Source organism: Hyla sarda, chromosome 1 (genome assembly GCF_029499605.1).
Source record: "Hyla sarda isolate aHylSar1 chromosome 1, aHylSar1.hap1, whole genome shotgun sequence".
Taxonomy (NCBI): Eukaryota; Metazoa; Chordata; class Amphibia; order Anura; family Hylidae; genus Hyla; species Hyla sarda.
In genome coordinates this window covers 614,473,971-614,490,519 of record NC_079189.1, presented here as the reverse complement: position 1 = coordinate 614,490,519, position 16,549 = coordinate 614,473,971, and the positions used below count along the sequence as shown (strand labels likewise).

General features: G+C 49.4%; 2 protein-coding genes across 4 annotated transcripts in view; one reads left to right on the top strand and one right to left on the bottom strand.

The window, feature by feature from the left end:
- The window catches only part of LOC130298204 (oocyte zinc finger protein XlCOF7.1-like), a 177,118-nt gene that overhangs the window by 74,708 nt on the left and 85,861 nt on the right, over positions 1 to 16,549 (bottom strand). The gene's annotated exons all lie outside the window — the stretch shown is intronic.
- LOC130297612 (oocyte zinc finger protein XlCOF22-like) overlaps positions 1 to 16,549 on the top strand; it is a 36,081-nt gene that overhangs the window by 14,371 nt on the left and 5,161 nt on the right. For 2 of the 3 annotated variants that reach the window (XM_056550283.1, XM_056550290.1), the window contains exons 4-6: positions 787 to 913; positions 997 to 1,061; positions 1,228 to 1,606. In XM_056550283.1, the coding sequence (XP_056406258.1) occupies positions 787 to 913; positions 997 to 1,061; positions 1,228 to 1,606 (571 nt within the window). The remainder of the gene's footprint in view (positions 1 to 786; positions 914 to 996; positions 1,062 to 1,227; positions 1,607 to 16,549) is intronic. The other variant, XM_056550299.1, reaches the window with a different exon arrangement.

The following is a 16,549-nucleotide window of genomic DNA, read 5'->3' as shown; positions in this document are numbered from 1 at the left end:
TGCTGGGAATGCTGGGACATTATACAGTAATGGAGGGGTCTGGTGATGACTGGAGAGGTGACACTGCTGGGAATGCTGGGACATTATACAGTAATGGAGGGGTCTGGTGATGATTGGAGAGGTGACACTGCTGGGACATTATACAGTAATGGAGGGGTCTGGTGATGACTGGAGAGGTGACACTGCTGGGACATTATACAGTAATGTAGGGGTCTGGTGATGACTGGAGAGGTGACACTGCTGGGACATTATACAGTAATGGAGGGGTCTGGTGATGACTGGAGAGGTGACACTGCTGGGACATTATACAGTAATGGAGGGGTCTGGTGATGACGAGAGGTGACACTGCTGGGAATGCTGGGACATTATACAGTAATGGAGGGTCTGGTGATGACTGGAGAGGTGACACTGCTGGGACATTATACAGTAATGGAGGGGTCTGGTGATGACTGGAGAGGTGACACTGCTGGGACATTATACAGTAATGGAGGGGTCTGATGATGACTGGAGAGGTGACACTGCTGGGAATGCTGGGACATTATACAGTAATGGAGGGGTCTGGTGATGACTGGAGAGGTGACACTGCTGGGAATGCTGGGACATTATACAGTAATGGAGGGGTCTGGTGATGACTGGAGAGGTGACACTGCTGGGAATGCTGGGACATTATACAGTAATGGAGGGGTCTGGTGATGACTGGAGAGGTGACCCTGCTGGGAATGCTGGGACATTATACAGTAACACCACTGGAGGGGTCGGGGTGATGACTGTATCATTATGTGTCAGGTTCCTATAAGGTGTCAGGACGTGGCGGTCTATTTCTCCATGGAGGAGTGGGAGTATTTAGAAGGACACAAGGATCAGTACAAGGATCAGGTGATGATGGAGGATCAGCAGCCCCTCACATCACCAGGTAATAGACATGACTATATACACACGTCCTCTCATTATTTGTATGTAAAGAACGAATTCAGTCTCTGTATGTGTTCCCTACAGTCAGATCCAGTAAGAGAACAGCACCAGAGAGGTGTCCCCGTCCTCTTCTTCCACAGGATGATCAGGTAGATGGAGATATTCCCTATGATCTGTAGAAGGGCTGTGAAGCTCTTGTGGTCAGTCCCCTCACCCTCCATGACTCCTCATCTCCTGCTCATCTATAACATCCCACGTTACTTCTCCTACTGTCTAATGACTTTTACAATATTTCTTTCACATCTTATGAATTAGGGTGAAGATCCGAACAATATTAGTGCTCCAGGGACAGATGTGAGCAGTGATGAGCAGTATAAGGAGGACATTCATACAGGGAAAGATCTGAACAATATTAATGCTACAGACGTAAAGGAAGAAGAAGAGACTGATGTGAGCGGTGATGAGCAGTATAAGGAGGACATTCCTACAGAGAAAGATCTGAACAATATTAATTCAACAGATGTAAAGGAAGAAGAAGAAGAGACTGATGTGAGCGGTGATGAGCAGTATAAGGAGGACATTCCAACCAGGAAAGATCTGATCTTTAGTAATGCTACAGACATAAAGGAAGAAGAGACAGATGTGAGCGGTGATGAGCAGTATAAGGAGGACATTCCTACAGGTAACCACCCAGGTGAGTAGTAACCACTAAATGCAGAGAACAGTCACAGATTCTGCTCAGTCACCGACTGTAATAATTTTTTTACCTCTTAAGGACTCAGGGCGTACCTGTACGCCCTGAGCCCGGTGTTTAAAACAAGGTCACGCCGTGACCCCGCATCACACCGGGTCGGTCCCGGCTGCTATGCATAGCCGGGACCCTGGGCTAACAGCGCGCAGCACCGATCGTTGTGCCGCGCGCTATTAACCCTTCAGACGCGGCGATCAAAGTTGACCGCCGCGTCTGAAAGTGAAAGCTTCCCGGCAGCTCAGTCGGGCTGATCGGTATATCGCAATAAAATCGCGATGTCCCGATCAGCTAGGACGCGAGCGGAGACCCCCTTACCTTGCTCCGTCGTGTCCGATCTGGGTTTGATTGCTCGAAGCCTGAGATACAGGCTTGAGCAATCGAGCCCCTATCTCACTGATCCGTGCAAAGCTATGGCTTTGCAGGGATCATCATAAGAGATCAGTGTGTGCAGTGTTATAGGTCCCTATGGGACCTATAACACTGCAAAAAAAAGTGGAAAAAAAAAGTTAACAAAGGTCATTTAACCCCTTCTCTAATATAAGTTTGAATCACCCCCCTTTCCCATAAAAAAAAAACTATGTAACTAAAAATAAACATATATGGTATTGCCGTGTGTAAATATCCGAACTATAAAAACATATTGTTAATTAAATCGCACGGTCAATGGCGTACGTGCAAAAAAATTCCAAAGTCCAAAATAGCGTATTTTTGGTCACTTTTTATATGATGAAAAAATACGCAGAAAAATAAAAAAGTTATAGGGGTTAGAAGATGAGAATTTTTAACATAGAAATTTTCCTGCATGTAGTTATGATTTTTTTCCGAAGTACGACAAAATCAAACCTATATAAGTAGCTGATCATTTTAACCGTATGGACCTACAGAATAAAGATAATGGGTCATTTTTACCGAAATATGCACTGCATAGAAACGGAAGCCCCCAAAATTTACAAAATGACACTTTTTCTTCAATTTTGTCACACAATGAATTTTTTTTCCGTTTCCCCGTGGATTTTAGGTAAAATGACTGATGTCATTACAAAGTAGAATTGCTGGCACAAAAAATAAGCCATCATATGGAATTTTATGTGCAAAATTGAAAGTGTTATGATTTTTAGAAGGTGATGAGGAAAAATGAAAATGCAAAAACGGAAAAACTCTGAATCCTTAAGGGGTTAAAGTGTTCTTTTTTTTCAGGGGTACTCCGATGGAAAACCATTTTATTTTTAATTAACCGGTGCTAGAAAGTTATTCAGAATTGTATTTTACTTTTATTTAAAAATCTTTAGCCTTCCAGTACTTATCAGCTGCTGTATGCTGCAGAGATGTTATGTAGTTCTTTTATGCCTCACCACACTGCTCTCTGCTGCCACCTCTGTCCATGTCAGGAACTGTCCAGAGCAGGAGAGGATCGCTATGAGGATTTGCTCCTACTCTGGACGGTTCCTGACACGGACAGAGGTGTCAGCAGAGAACAGTGTGGTCAGACTGAAAACAACTACACAACTTCCTGTGAAGCATACAGCAGCTGATAAGTTCTGGAAGAATTAAGATTTTAAAATAAAAGTAATTTAGAAACCTTTTGAACTTTTGGGGACCAGGTGATGTAAAAAATTTTTTTGTTCCACCGGAGTACCCCTTTAAGCCCTGTGTCCTGTCAGTCTTTTCTTCTGTATATTCCTTTATTCAGTCAGAATATAAACTATAAATGATGAGAATGTGAGACGGTTGAGAATATAATAAAGGTGATTTGTTCTGATCATCTCCATCTGGTTTTGTGGTTCCTGACATTACACAAGGGCCATGAATCCGGATGATGCAGACAATCCACCAGCACCAAACATTTTCACTATAATGGATCTGCAGGATCAGAGGATTGAGCAATTGGCACTTGTAATGCAGACGCTTTAGAATCATACGTCTCCCCTAGAGCCTCCTGTGCCTCAACCGGCAGCCACCTACCCTCCTGCTCCGGCAACTGTTTCTGCTGCCATAGAAGCCATTGCCTCCTGTGGGTTTACTGGATCTGCCACGTACTTTGACAAGTTAACCCAGTTGCCTGTGAACTTAACCTCGCACCCTCCTTGCGGACTTCCAAGGTCGTCCACATTTCATTCTTAAAATTGTTGTTGGCAATCACTACACCTCACTACCTCCTTGACAGGGTGGGATTATGAGGTCTGCAGTATCCTTCACTCCCATATGTCAAGGGGCGGCCTCCAGTATCTAATCCTCTGGAAAGGCTATGGACCAGAGGAACGGTCCTGGGTTCCAGCTACAGATGTACGTTCTCCTGCCCTTCTCCCTGCCTTTTTCATGCTTAATCCCTTCACAAATCTGTTGCTCCCCTATGTGGAGTTTTTTTTTAGAGGTGGGTACTGTGAGGGCTCTTGCATTTCATTCACTCCACTGCTGTTTTTTCAGACAACAACATTTTTGCTGATATTAATGAGCAGCTACTTATTTCCCTGGCTACCTTTCAATTAGCCAGCCCCTTCCCTGCTGGGTCCTGGCTATTTAACAGCAACAGTTCAATGACCACATAAGGGCAGAGGCAGTCTGATCTCCAAGCACATTACTGTTGTTCCTGATTGTGATTCCATTTATAACCCTGGCCTGGCTGACATCCACTCTGGTTCCTAATCCTGGCTGTGACTTTTGAGTGTCCTGACTATGGCTATCCCTGAGTACCAGCTTTGGTTCCTGACCCCTGGCTGTGTGTTTGATCTGGTTTCTGCTGTAGTTTATTCTTGTATTTTTTTTTATATTTTAACCCAATTTTGCAGACAATTTCCATTTTTGGATTTTGTTATTTTTTTCTCCTCACCTGTTAATAGACATGTTTTTTTGCCAGATCTACGGACATCCTTCATTTCTTCATTTTCCATAAAATATTCTGTAAAACTGGAAAACAAATTTTGTGAGGTGAAACTGAAAAGAAAATATAATTTTGCTAATTTGATTCTTAGGTCAGTACAATTTAAACAATACTTAAAAAATTATGACTTTCTTTCAAAAAAATTAATATTCTTAATTATGCCCTTCTTTCTTGGTTAATTACTGTAACTGATTCATGTGATGATAAGTCTGACCCACAGAAAATCAGTGTTTAATGTGTCAGGGGAAGTGGTCAGTCCTAGGTCAGCTGACTTCCTACGAACTACAGGATAATATCATCACATATCAGATTATTCTCCCAGCTCTATCTGTACACTGCTGCTATCTCTATGGGATCAGGAAATATAGTAGTTATACACCTCCCCTCCAGCTCTATCTGTGTACTGCTGCTGCTATCTATGGGATCAAGATATATAGTAGCTATACACCTCCCTTAAGGCGGTGTTCTTACATTGCATTTTTGCCATGATTTTCATAACTGCTTAAAAAATTATGCTATTACGGCGCATGTGCACGACTTGCTGGTGAGGACGTGTTCCCTGTGAGCTCTGCGCCTCCTGCCGGGCTTCAGCCTTAAATGGTGCCGATTGATCGGTTCCAAACCCCCACGTATCTGTTTATCAGATGGCAAAGCAGGATGAGACCCGTCCTGGCACCTTGCAACGCTCTCTATCCCAAACAATTCCGGACATTTTCAGATCAAGCGTGAGATCCAAGATGGCGCCGACCTCTTTGCATGCTCTGTTTCTGCACTGCTGACACCTGAGGGACTGCTTAACCTAGCTGATTTGTTCCGCTCTATACAGCACATGTTCCCGACTGAACTTGCCAAAGCTGTTACTGATTTTAGCAAACAAGTAAGTGAGCTGGGCCAGCGCGTCTCTGACCTGGAGCTGCGCACTGATGATATAGCGGAGGCCCTGGACTCTGACTGTCAATCTATGAATGAGCACGCAGACCGGTTGGACCTCCTAGAACTGAAAATAGAGGACCTCGAGAATAGGTTGCGGTCATGGCCCTATTTCAAGCTTGCTTCCCCAGTCTGACCCTTCCCTCCTCCGCATGGATCACATCCATAGAGCGCTGGGACTACCCGGAGATTCGGGACAAGCTTCTACAAGCGGCACGGAATGTTTCTCCCTTGCCGGGACTTCCACCTTCTGTACATCTCTATGTCGACCTCGTTCCATCCATCCTGGAGCACAGGCGAAACATCCGACCAGCTACTCTTGCTCTCCAAAAAGCGCAAGTATGCTACCGCTGGGGGTTTCCCTTTTAGCCTTCAGTTCCAGATTAAATCTAATTCCTACACTGTGTGCACTCCTTCCAAAGCCCTTCACCGGGAAAATATACTGTTTGAAGATCAGGCTCCTCTACCTGCTCGTCAGCCCAAACTCAAGAGACTCTGGCACTCTGTGGACTCCTCTTAAACGACACCGTACTCACCCCCAGAAACCGGAATGATTAGATCTACACCTATGGTCCCTGCCTGGACCGGTTCCTGTTATTCTTTTTGTTGACTGAATGTCACCGCGACCTGTTTGATTCTCCTTTTTTCACCATTTTTGGCAGATTTTTCTAGTGCTGGACACTGTTAGCGCAGTGCCCTTTTTTCATGGTCACTGCTATTATCCCCAGCTCCTGCTGTTACTCTAAGCTGGGTTTTTCTCGTTATTTTATTTTTCTTTGCTGGGGGCTTGCTCCTTCTCCATTATGCTCATTGCGAGATATATATATATATATATATATATATATATATATATATATATAGATTTCTCTTGCCATTTTTCTCCTTCTCCTCTCGTTAAAGGTGCCCTGGCAGGTTGGATTACCATGTTGCCCTCAAGTGTGGGGTGTTGTAGGACACGGGGGGGGGGGGGGGGGGGGCTTTTTTTGCCCTTGGGGCCTCCCCTGTATGCCACCCTGTGGTCTCTCAGTGATGTTCTTCTCTGTTGGTTATGTTTGTCTTTGGTTTTCTGTTTTTCTTCTTGCTATGGTCAGGGTTTTTTTACTTTTCCTGTATCCACCACCTTCTCCTCTCCCCACTTCAGTGTCATCCTTCTGTCATATTCCTTTTCTGTGGCTCAATAAGGTTTATAGCATTCACCTTAAATTCTGAGTCCCGACCTCTCACCCTTCTCGGATACATGAGGTCTTTCACACTTTTTATTCTGCTCTCTATAAGGAGCGTTCTCCAGCCCTTCTCTGTCCTCTATAGATGCCTTTCTCCACTCTATCTCTCTTCCTTTTCTCTCTTCCTCGGATAGGGATTCTCTAAATCTTATCTCTTCTGAAGACGTTGACCAGGCTCTCCCGCTTGAAACTAGGCAAAGCTCCAGGCTCAGACGGCTTTTCTGCCTTGCATTTAAAAAAATGTAGTGCCCTTCTTATTCCCCACTGTTACGCTGAGCGCTCCGGGTCCCTGCTCCTCCCCGAAGCGCTCGCGGCGTTTCTCTCCCTGCAGCGCCCCGGTCAGACCCGCTGACCGGGAGCGCTGCACTGACATGGCCGGCGGGGATGCGATTCGCATAGCGGGACGCGCCCGCCCGCGAATCGCATCCCAGGTCACTTACCTGTCCCGGTCCCCGGCTGTCATGCTCTGGCGCGTGCGGCTCCGCTCTCTAGGGCGCGCGCGCGCCAGCGCTCTGAGACTTAAAGGGCCAGTGCACCGATGATGGTGCCTGGCCCAATCACCTTGATTAGCTTGCACCTGTGCACTCCCTACTTATACCTCACTTCCCCTGCACTCCCTCGCCGGATCTTGTTGCCTTAGTGCCTTGAGAAAGCTATTACTGTGTTTGTCCATACTGTGTTCCTGACCTCCTGCTATTGCCATATTGACTACGAACCTTGCCGCCTGCCCCGACCTTCTGCTACGTCTGACCTTGCCTCTGCCTAGTCCTTCTGTCCCACGCCTTCTCAGCAGTCAGCGAGGTTGAGCCGTTGCTAGTGGATACGACCTGGTTGCTACCGCCGCAGCAAGACCATCCCGCTTTGCGGCGGGCTCTGGTGAATACCAGTAGCATCTTAGAACCGGTCCACCGGCACGGTCCACGCCAATCCCTCGCTGACACAGAGGATCCACAACCAGCTAGCCGAATCGTGACAGTAGATCCGGCCATGGATCCCGCTGACGTGCCGCTGCCCAGTATCGCTGATATATCCACGCTGGTCGCCCAGAAATCCCGACTGATCGCCCAACAAGAAAACCAGTTGTCGTACTTTTTTTTAAATACGTTTTATTGAAGATTAAACAAACATCAGACAAATCGCCTCACAGAGCAAAATGGTATAAAGCGGAGTATACAATTAAAAAAAAAAAGGCACTGAGAACATATACAAGTAAGCAGGATGTAAACGACATAATATCATATGAAGATCCGGCATTAATCAGTGCAGTGAGGGCACAATCTGAGGGAAACCAAGAACAACCAGTTGAGTAACCTTAACACAAAAAGAGGGTGAACAAGGTGAACGAAAAAAAAGGAAAAGAGAAGAAAAGGGGGATGGTATGTAATATAAAATCGGCAAAATAATATTGAATAGAGGCCGTAGTGTAGAATTCAGCAGATATTGCCACATCTAGTCACGAGTGCCAAGCATAGCGTTTCTAATGTTAATGTTAAAGCAGACCCATGCGTCCACAGAGGGGAGGGAGCACACACATCCAGCACAACATCTTAACACACATAAATCAAAGGGGTACATACAACCACATCTAGAAAGGGAAGGGCAGACATGACCTTAAGTCCCCTCAGGGGATGCAGAGTATGAACATTGGGTCAATGGTGAGGAGCACCAGGGACCCCACACAGAAAGAAATTTACCAGGGCATTTTCTATTCTTATAAACAAGATGGGAGAAGGGTATCATAGCATTAACCAAAGCTTTCCACTGAGACAGGGAAGGCGGGCCGGGGTCCATCCATTTGAGGGCAATCGCCTTCCTAGCAAAAAATAAGGATTCTCGCAGTAAAGTGCGCACATAATGTGGCCACACTTCCTCATCCAAAACTCCAAATAAACAAATCAGAGGGTCACACCCCGGGGAAGGTTGGATAATTGTGGCAAGAAGACCAAGGACATCCTGCCAGAAGGATCTTATATCAGGGCAAGCCCAGATAAGATGCCAGAAATCAGCTTTAGCCGCACCACATCGATGGCAGGCGTCCGAGTCAGAACGACCCATTCTATGCAAACGAACGGGGGTGATGTAACTATAATGTATAATATTTAATTGAATCAGTTTATTATTAGCAGAAGGAGACACCACCATATGTGAGGAAAGCATCTCCTCCCAATCATCTTTAGTCAAATTGGGAATATGAGATTCCCAGTGTCGGATAGCCGGCAACCGGGAACGGGAGTTCTTGGCCTGAATGAGGTGCGTATATAGGATGGACACCAGTCCCCTAGGACCCTGCGATTTTAAAACACCAATAAGAGGGAATGCCGATATGGGTGCATGTCCAGCAGGGAACTGTGTTGACAATGCATGACGGAGCTGTAGGTATTTAAAGAAGCAGTGTCGGGGTAAATCATATTCTGATTGCAATTGCTCGAAGGAACACAAAACATTATCCCTATACACATCGCCCAGAGTGAGCACACCAGCATTCATCCAAAAAACAGAGTCTAGAGTCTCACCCACATGGATGAGAAAGGGGTTGTGCCATAGAGGGGTATCAGACGGGATATCAGCATATCCATATACTGATTTAGCGGCCCGCCATACTTTTACAGACAGCTTATGTGAAGGTAGGTAAGCACGACCCCCTAGAGTAGGGCTTTCTAAGAGCATCCGGGGAGACACTGAGGGGACGAACCTATCCAAGCATTGTTCAGAGTCGGGCATGGAGTCTCCCAGAACCCAATGTCTAATATATCTCAACTGCCCTGCCAGGTAGTACAAATAAAAATCAGGAAGGGACATACCCGCCTCCAGCTTGGGACGTTGGAGAGTGGTGAGACTAATCTTAGGTCTGCTAGGTCCCCAAATAAACGGAGACAGAAGGGAATGTACAGAATCAAAAAAGGATTTAGGGACAGGAACAGAAGCATGTTCTAGGGTATACAAGCATTTGGGGAGAATAATAAGTTTGATAAGATTAATACGTCCAGAGACGGACAGTGGCAGCTGGGCCCATATCCTAAACTTAGATTTAATGTAGGGCAGGAGGGAGAGAACATTGACCTCAAGATCCAGCATGGGATCCCTATTGATATACACCCCCAAATATTTAAATGTAGTGACAACCGGGAGACCACCCAACGTCGGGGGCCACGCTCTAGGCAGTAGAGGCATGACCGCCGATTTGGACCAATTAATGAACAGTCCCGAAAAAAATCCGAAACGATCCATCAGGTCGATCGCATAGGGGATCATTGTAGTGGGGTCGGACACAAAGAGAACCATGTCATCGGCATAAAGGCCTATGCGGTCCTCCCTACCTCCCACAGACATGCCCCGGAAACCAGGATCCTGACGTATACGCAAAGCAAGGGGCTCCACCGCCACCGCAAACAGAAGCGGGGACAGGGGGCACCCCTGACGCGTACCACGGCCTAGGTGAAATAGGGGAGAACACACACCATTCACCAGGACCTGGGCCCGCGGACACCTGTAGAGGAGGGAGACCCAGGACCTAAAATTGTGACCAAAGCCAAACCTACAAAGCACTTCTAAGAGGTATCCCCACTCAATCGAGTCAAAGGCCTTAGCTGCATCAAGTGACGCCACGGCCCAGTCCCCTCCCATAACACCACCCACCTGGACGGCAGTTTGGACACGACGGATATTATCCGAAGTGGATTTGCCTGGCATAAAACCGGATTGGTCATGATGCACAAGCGACAATACAACCCGATTCAGTCTATTGGCCAGGGCTTTAGTTAGTAGTTTATAATCAAGGTTCAATAAGGAGATAGGCCTGTAGGAACCGCACTCCATAGGGTCTTTATCAGGCTTTAGGAGGACAACAATCGTCGCCTCATATAAGGAATCAGGCAGGACCCCATCAGTAAAGGCTCTGTCATACATAGCTAGCAGAGGAGGCAGGAGTACGTCACTGTACTTCAAGTAAACCTCCAAAGGGAGGCCGTCAGGGCCCGGAGACTTACCCCTGGCCATGTCTGCCAAAGCTTCTTGCAGCTCCAATAAAGTGAGAGGAGCATCTAAAAAGTCCCTATCTTCAGCCGATAATTTAGGAAAATCAATGCCGTCCAGGTAGGCAGCCAACTCAGCAACACTATACTGCACCTGCGAAGTATATAAAGTAGAATAAAATGTAGAGAAACATTGTAACAGCTCATCGTTACCCAACATGACGGACCCATCCGAGGCCCGGAGTTTAAGAATAGGAGCAACAGAGGAGTTTTGTCTGACTATATGAGCCAGTAACTTACTAGATTGGTTTCCATGCTCAAAATAAAACAGTTTGGTGAAGAATAATTTCCTATTGGCCTTTTCGTGGAGGTGCAACATATATTGTCGCCCCTCCCGTAGCCACAAGATCTCATTAGCCTCCGACGGGTCCGCCACATAACGAGCCTCCAATTGTGCACAACTCTGAGCCAATTCCTCCTCCCTCCTAACTGTAGATCTCTTGATGAATGAAATAGTAGAGCGTAAGCACCCCCTCAGATAGGCTTTCAACGTTTCCCACACCAGTGCCGGGGACCCCTCGGGCGTATTAGCCTCAAGAAATACTTGAAGTTGATCAGGGATTCTATCATTAGGGCCAATCTGATCCAACCAAAAGGGGTGAATCTTCCATCTACGCGGTGTGCCAGAACCGACCATGGAGACATCAAGCAATAGGGGAGAATGGTCAGATATAGCACGCGGCTCGTAGGAGATCGCGGTGACCTGAGACATAAGTAGCGAGTTACCACACGCCAGGTCGATTCTGGACAGCGCATGACGCCCCAATGTGTGACATGAGTACTGCCTAGTGTGTGGGAACCTTTCACGGAATATGTCCACCCACCCCACCTCCCCCAGAAATGAGGAAAGGGAATCCCCGCCAGTAGCCAGGACAGTACCTCTAGCGCTATGACGGTCCAGTGTGGGGTCCAACACCATATTAAAATCGCCCATACAGAGGACCCGTGCTGAGGGATATGCAGCAGCAAAAGTGACAGCCTTATGCAATATTTCCATAGAGGCAGGGGGAGGATTATAGATGAAAAGAAACACATACGGGACATTGTTCAAGTAAGCATGCACAAAGATGTAACGACCCTGAGGATCCCTACGGACCGCAACTGGATCCCATCTCACCAATCTACTAACCAATATTGAAACCCCTCTAGAGTAGGACGAATGGAAGGAATGATGAGACCATTGGACCCAAGGCCTAGACAAAAGGTGGGCTCTATCAGGCGTTAAATGGGTCTCCTGAAGAGTAACTATATGAGGGCGGTGTCTTCTAATATGTGCAAATATCAGGGCACGCTTGCGCGGTGTACGCACACCCCTAACGTTCCATGACATCACTCTAAGACTCGCCATAGTAGAGCATTGCACGGGCATACACATACAACAGCCACACACCAGACAGGACGTATCAGAGATGAAGATAAGAGAGACGAGGGAGAGATTTAGAATGAAGAATGGCTAAGGGAGGAAGGGCAAGGGCAGCTGGGAAGGCCTAAAAAAAAGGGGGGAAAGGAGAAGAGGAGCCAGAGGCCATTGGGAGAAAGCAGACGAATAAAAGATAAAGTAGCATGAAATCCCGCTCGGGGAAGGGCACAAGAATATATACAAGTCAAATTGCACATATGCGGGGGGAGAGGGGGGGAAGGAAGGAAAGGAAGAGAAAAGGAAGGGAAAGGCGGACATGGATTGGGAAAGGGGTAGGAGAGCCCAATAAAAGGAAGGGAGGTGTGGGGAAAAGGGAGGGAGGAGGGGGGGGGAAAAGGGGGAAGGGAAGAGGGGGGGGGGGGGAGGGAGGAGGGGGGGGGAAGGAAGAAGGGGGGGACGGTGTAGGTGAGAGCAAATATGCCAGGGTACATCCCGACCAGCAGCTATCAGAGGGGACTTGTATATTGCGTAGGGTGGAGAGTCCAGGGAGATAAGACACAGAAAAATAAAAACAAAAACATTTCGGCACCGACATCCTGATATTATCCACGGTATGGGTTATAAAGGTAGTCCCGAACAAAATTCACTGCATGCCCCTGAGCGGACATGCCAGAGTGTCAGGGAGCTGGAACCTAGCAAAGGCGCAGCAGAGCGTCCGACATGGTGCCCAGAGCATAGTCCACGGTACAATCAGGCGGTCAGATGGTAACATAGGTCTGCCACAAAGACCAGTCCCATGGATCAGGAGGGGGGGGGGTGGAATATATCAACAGGGCCTGGGGGAAAAGGTGGAAGTCCAGGGGACCAGTTGGGAAGGGGGCATCCAGGTATGGGAAAGGGGCACAGTACCTGTTCCGTGGTCTAGAGGTCCTGAGCTGCAGCCATTCATGAGGAGGGAGAAGAAATAGAAGAAAAGGGCCCCCAGAGCCATCCCAGTCCGAGTGCAAGATAGCAGGTCACAAGTCCATAACGGGAGGGCCCGGATCAGCGCCTCCCGCGCAGCCAGTCGTCCGCCTCGCCCGGGGAGGAGAAAAAGATGGCTCGATCTCCGTCTACCACCCGGAGGCGTGCAGGGTAAGCCATAGAATAGGGCACACCACGCTCCCTCAGCCGAGCCTTCACCGATGTGAAGGAGGCCCTCTTGCGCTGCAGGTCAGATGAGAAATCAGGGAAAATGGATACCTTAGCATTGTGCACCTTGATCTCAGTGAGTCGTCTAGCAGAACGGAGAATCATGTCTCTGTCGTTACAGTTGAGAAAGCGCGCCAATAGCGGGCGCGGGGGTGCCCCAGGAACCGGCGGCCTAGCAGGAACTCTATGTGCCCTCTCCACAGCATAGGCCGCTGAAAACTGAGCGTCCGGGAAGAGTTCCTTAATCCAGGTTTCAATAAAGGCCCCAGGGTTCTGGCCCTCCGCCCGCTCAGGTAGGCCAATCACCCTGATGTTATTCCGGCGCAGCCGGTTCTCTAAATCATCATTTTTCTGCCGGGCGCCCTCCAATTGCTCCTGCACCTCCCGGAGGGAGGAGGGCAAGGGCTGCACAGAATCCTCCAGTGTTGAGATACGGGACTCCGTCTCTGTGACCCGCTCACGGAGAGTCTGCATGTCCTGACGCAGGAGGCCTACGTCCACCCTTACCTCCTCCAATTTGCCGGTAAGAGATGTCCTACAGGTCTGTATGGCCATGAGAAGGGTGTCACTAACCTCCCGCAGAGTCGGTTCAGGAGAGTCTGGGAGATCAGGCGGCAGGCCCTTCACCCCTACTGCTGCAGAGCGCGCTCCAGCCTGTCCAGCGCCATCTTGTTTTTCAGCACGGGCATAATCTCTGAGCTTCTCGACCGCCGTGCGGTCTTTTTGTTTAGCTTGATCCGGTTGAGGAGGCATAGTACGGGTCCTCAGTCGGGTTCGTGGGGTCAAAGTCTCCAGGATTCAGTCCAGGATAATGAAATTGCAGGTCCTGAGCGGGAGCACTTACTCCATGCGACCGCTCATCTCAACCGCCAAGCCACGCCCCCCACCAGTTGTCGTACTTGACCACCATGACACAGCAACTTCAGTCACAGCTTCAGCAACTTCAGCCACAGCTACAGCAACTTCAGTCACAGCTACAGCAGCTGCAACAGCAACAACCTTCTCCTCCGCCGGCTCCTGCACCTCCTCCGCAGCGAGCGGCCGCTCCTAACCTCCGCTTGTCCCTGCCGGACAAATTTGATGGGAACTCTAGACTCTGCCGTGGTTTTCTGTCACAATGTTCCCTACATTTGGAGATGTTGTCGGACCAATTTCCTACAGAACGGTCGAAGGTGGCTTTCGTGGTCAGTCTCCTGTCTGGGAAGGCTTTGTCTTGGGCCACACCGCTCTGGGACTGCGATGACCCTGTCACCGCCTCTGTACACTCCTTCTTCTCTGAGGTTCGCAGTGTCTTCGAGGAACCAGCCCGAGCTTCTTCTGCCGAGACTGCCCTGCTGAACCTGGTCCAGGGTAATTCTTCAGTAGGCGAGTACGCCATCCGATTTCGTACTCTCGCTTCCGAATTATCTTGGAACAACGAGGCTCTCTGCGCGAACTTTAAAAAAGGCCTATCCAGTAACATCAAAGATGTGCTGGCCGCACGAGAGATTCCTGCCAACCTGCATGAACTTATCCATTTGGCCACCCGCATTGACATGCGTTTTTCGGAAAGACACCAGGAACTCCGCCAGGAAAAAGACCTTAATCCCTGGGCACCTCTCTCTTGGTATCCCTTGCAATCTACCCCTGTGCCTCCCGCCGAGGAGCCTATGCAAGTAGATCGGTCTCGCCTGACTATTGAAGAGAGGTCTCGCCGTAGGGATAAAAATCTATGTCTGTACTGCGCTAGTACCGAACATTTCTTGGTGAATTGCCCTATTCGTCCTCCACGTCTGGAAAATGCACGCACGCAACCTGCTCATGTGGGCCTGGCGTCTCTGGGTACGGAGTCTGCTTCTCCATCTCTCTCTGTGCCCGTACGGATTTCTCCTTCTGCCAACTCCTCCTTCTCTGCTGTGGCCGTCTTGGACTCTGGTTCTTCTGGAAAATTTTTTCTGGCCTCTTTGCTTGATACGTACTGCATCCCGGTGACCCGTCTCATCAAGCCGCTCTATATTTCTTCGGTCAACGGGGTCAAGCTGCATTGCACTGTGCGTTATCGCACAGTGCCCCTGCTTATGAACATTGGACCGCATCTCGAGGAAATTGAATTTTTGGTTTTGCCCGGCTGTACCTCTGAAATCCTCCTTGGTCTGCCATGGCTCCAGCACCATTCTCCCACCCTTGACTGGACCACCGGGGAGATCAAGAATTGGGGTCCTGCTTGCCGCAAGGAGTGCCTCACGTCTGCTCCCAGCCCCGTCTGTCGGTCCTCAGTGTCCCCTCCTGTGCCTGGTCTCCCCAAGGCCTGTCAGGACTGTGCCGTGCCCCCTCATAGTCCCCGTCCTGGTGACACTCTTCCCCGTGTCAAGCCTCACCCTCTGCCCCCCCTCCCCATTCCCACTCCTTCTGGACTGTCTGCCATGCATGGGCATACCCAGGACTTCGCTGTCCCCCGGAGGGAGACTCTACAGTCGCTCCCGATGTCCTCGTCCTCTGTGGAGCGACATCCCGACAAAAAGAGGGGGAGACCTAAGGGGGGGGTACTGTTACGCCGAGCGCTCCGGGTCCCTGCTCCTCCCCGAAGCGCTCGCGGCGTTTCTCTCCCTGCAGCGCCCCGGTCAGACCCGCTGACCGGGAGCGCTGCACTGACATGGCCGGCGGGGATGCGATTCGCGCCCGCCCGCGAATCGCATCCCAGGTCACTTACCTGTCCCGGTCCCCGGCTGTCATGCTCTGGCGCGCGCGGCTCCGCTCTCTAGGGCGCGCGCGCCAGCGCTCTGAGATTTAAAGGGCCAGTGCACCAATGATGGTGCCTGGCCCAATCACCTTGATTAGCTTGCACCTGTGCACTCCCTACTTATACCTCACTTCCCCTGCACTCCCTCGCCGGATCTGGTTGCCTTAGTGCCTTGAGAAAGCTATTACTGTGTTTGTCCATACTGTGTTCCTGACCTCCTGCAATTGCCATATTGACTACGAACCTTGCCGCCTGCCCCGACCTTCTGCTACGTCTGACCTTGCCTCTGCCTAGTCCTTCTGTCCCACGCCTTCTCAGCAGTCAGCGAGGTTGAGCCGTTGCTAGTGGATACGACCTGGTTGCTACCGCCGCAGCAAGACCATCCCGCTTTGTGGCGGGCTCTGGTGAATACCAGTAGCATCTTAGAACCGGTCCACCGGCACGGTCCACGCCAATCCCTCGCTGACACAGAGGATCCACAACCAGCTAGCCGAATCGTGACACCCACCTCACCTACCTCTGTAATAAACTTCTTTCTGGTGCCCCTCTACCCC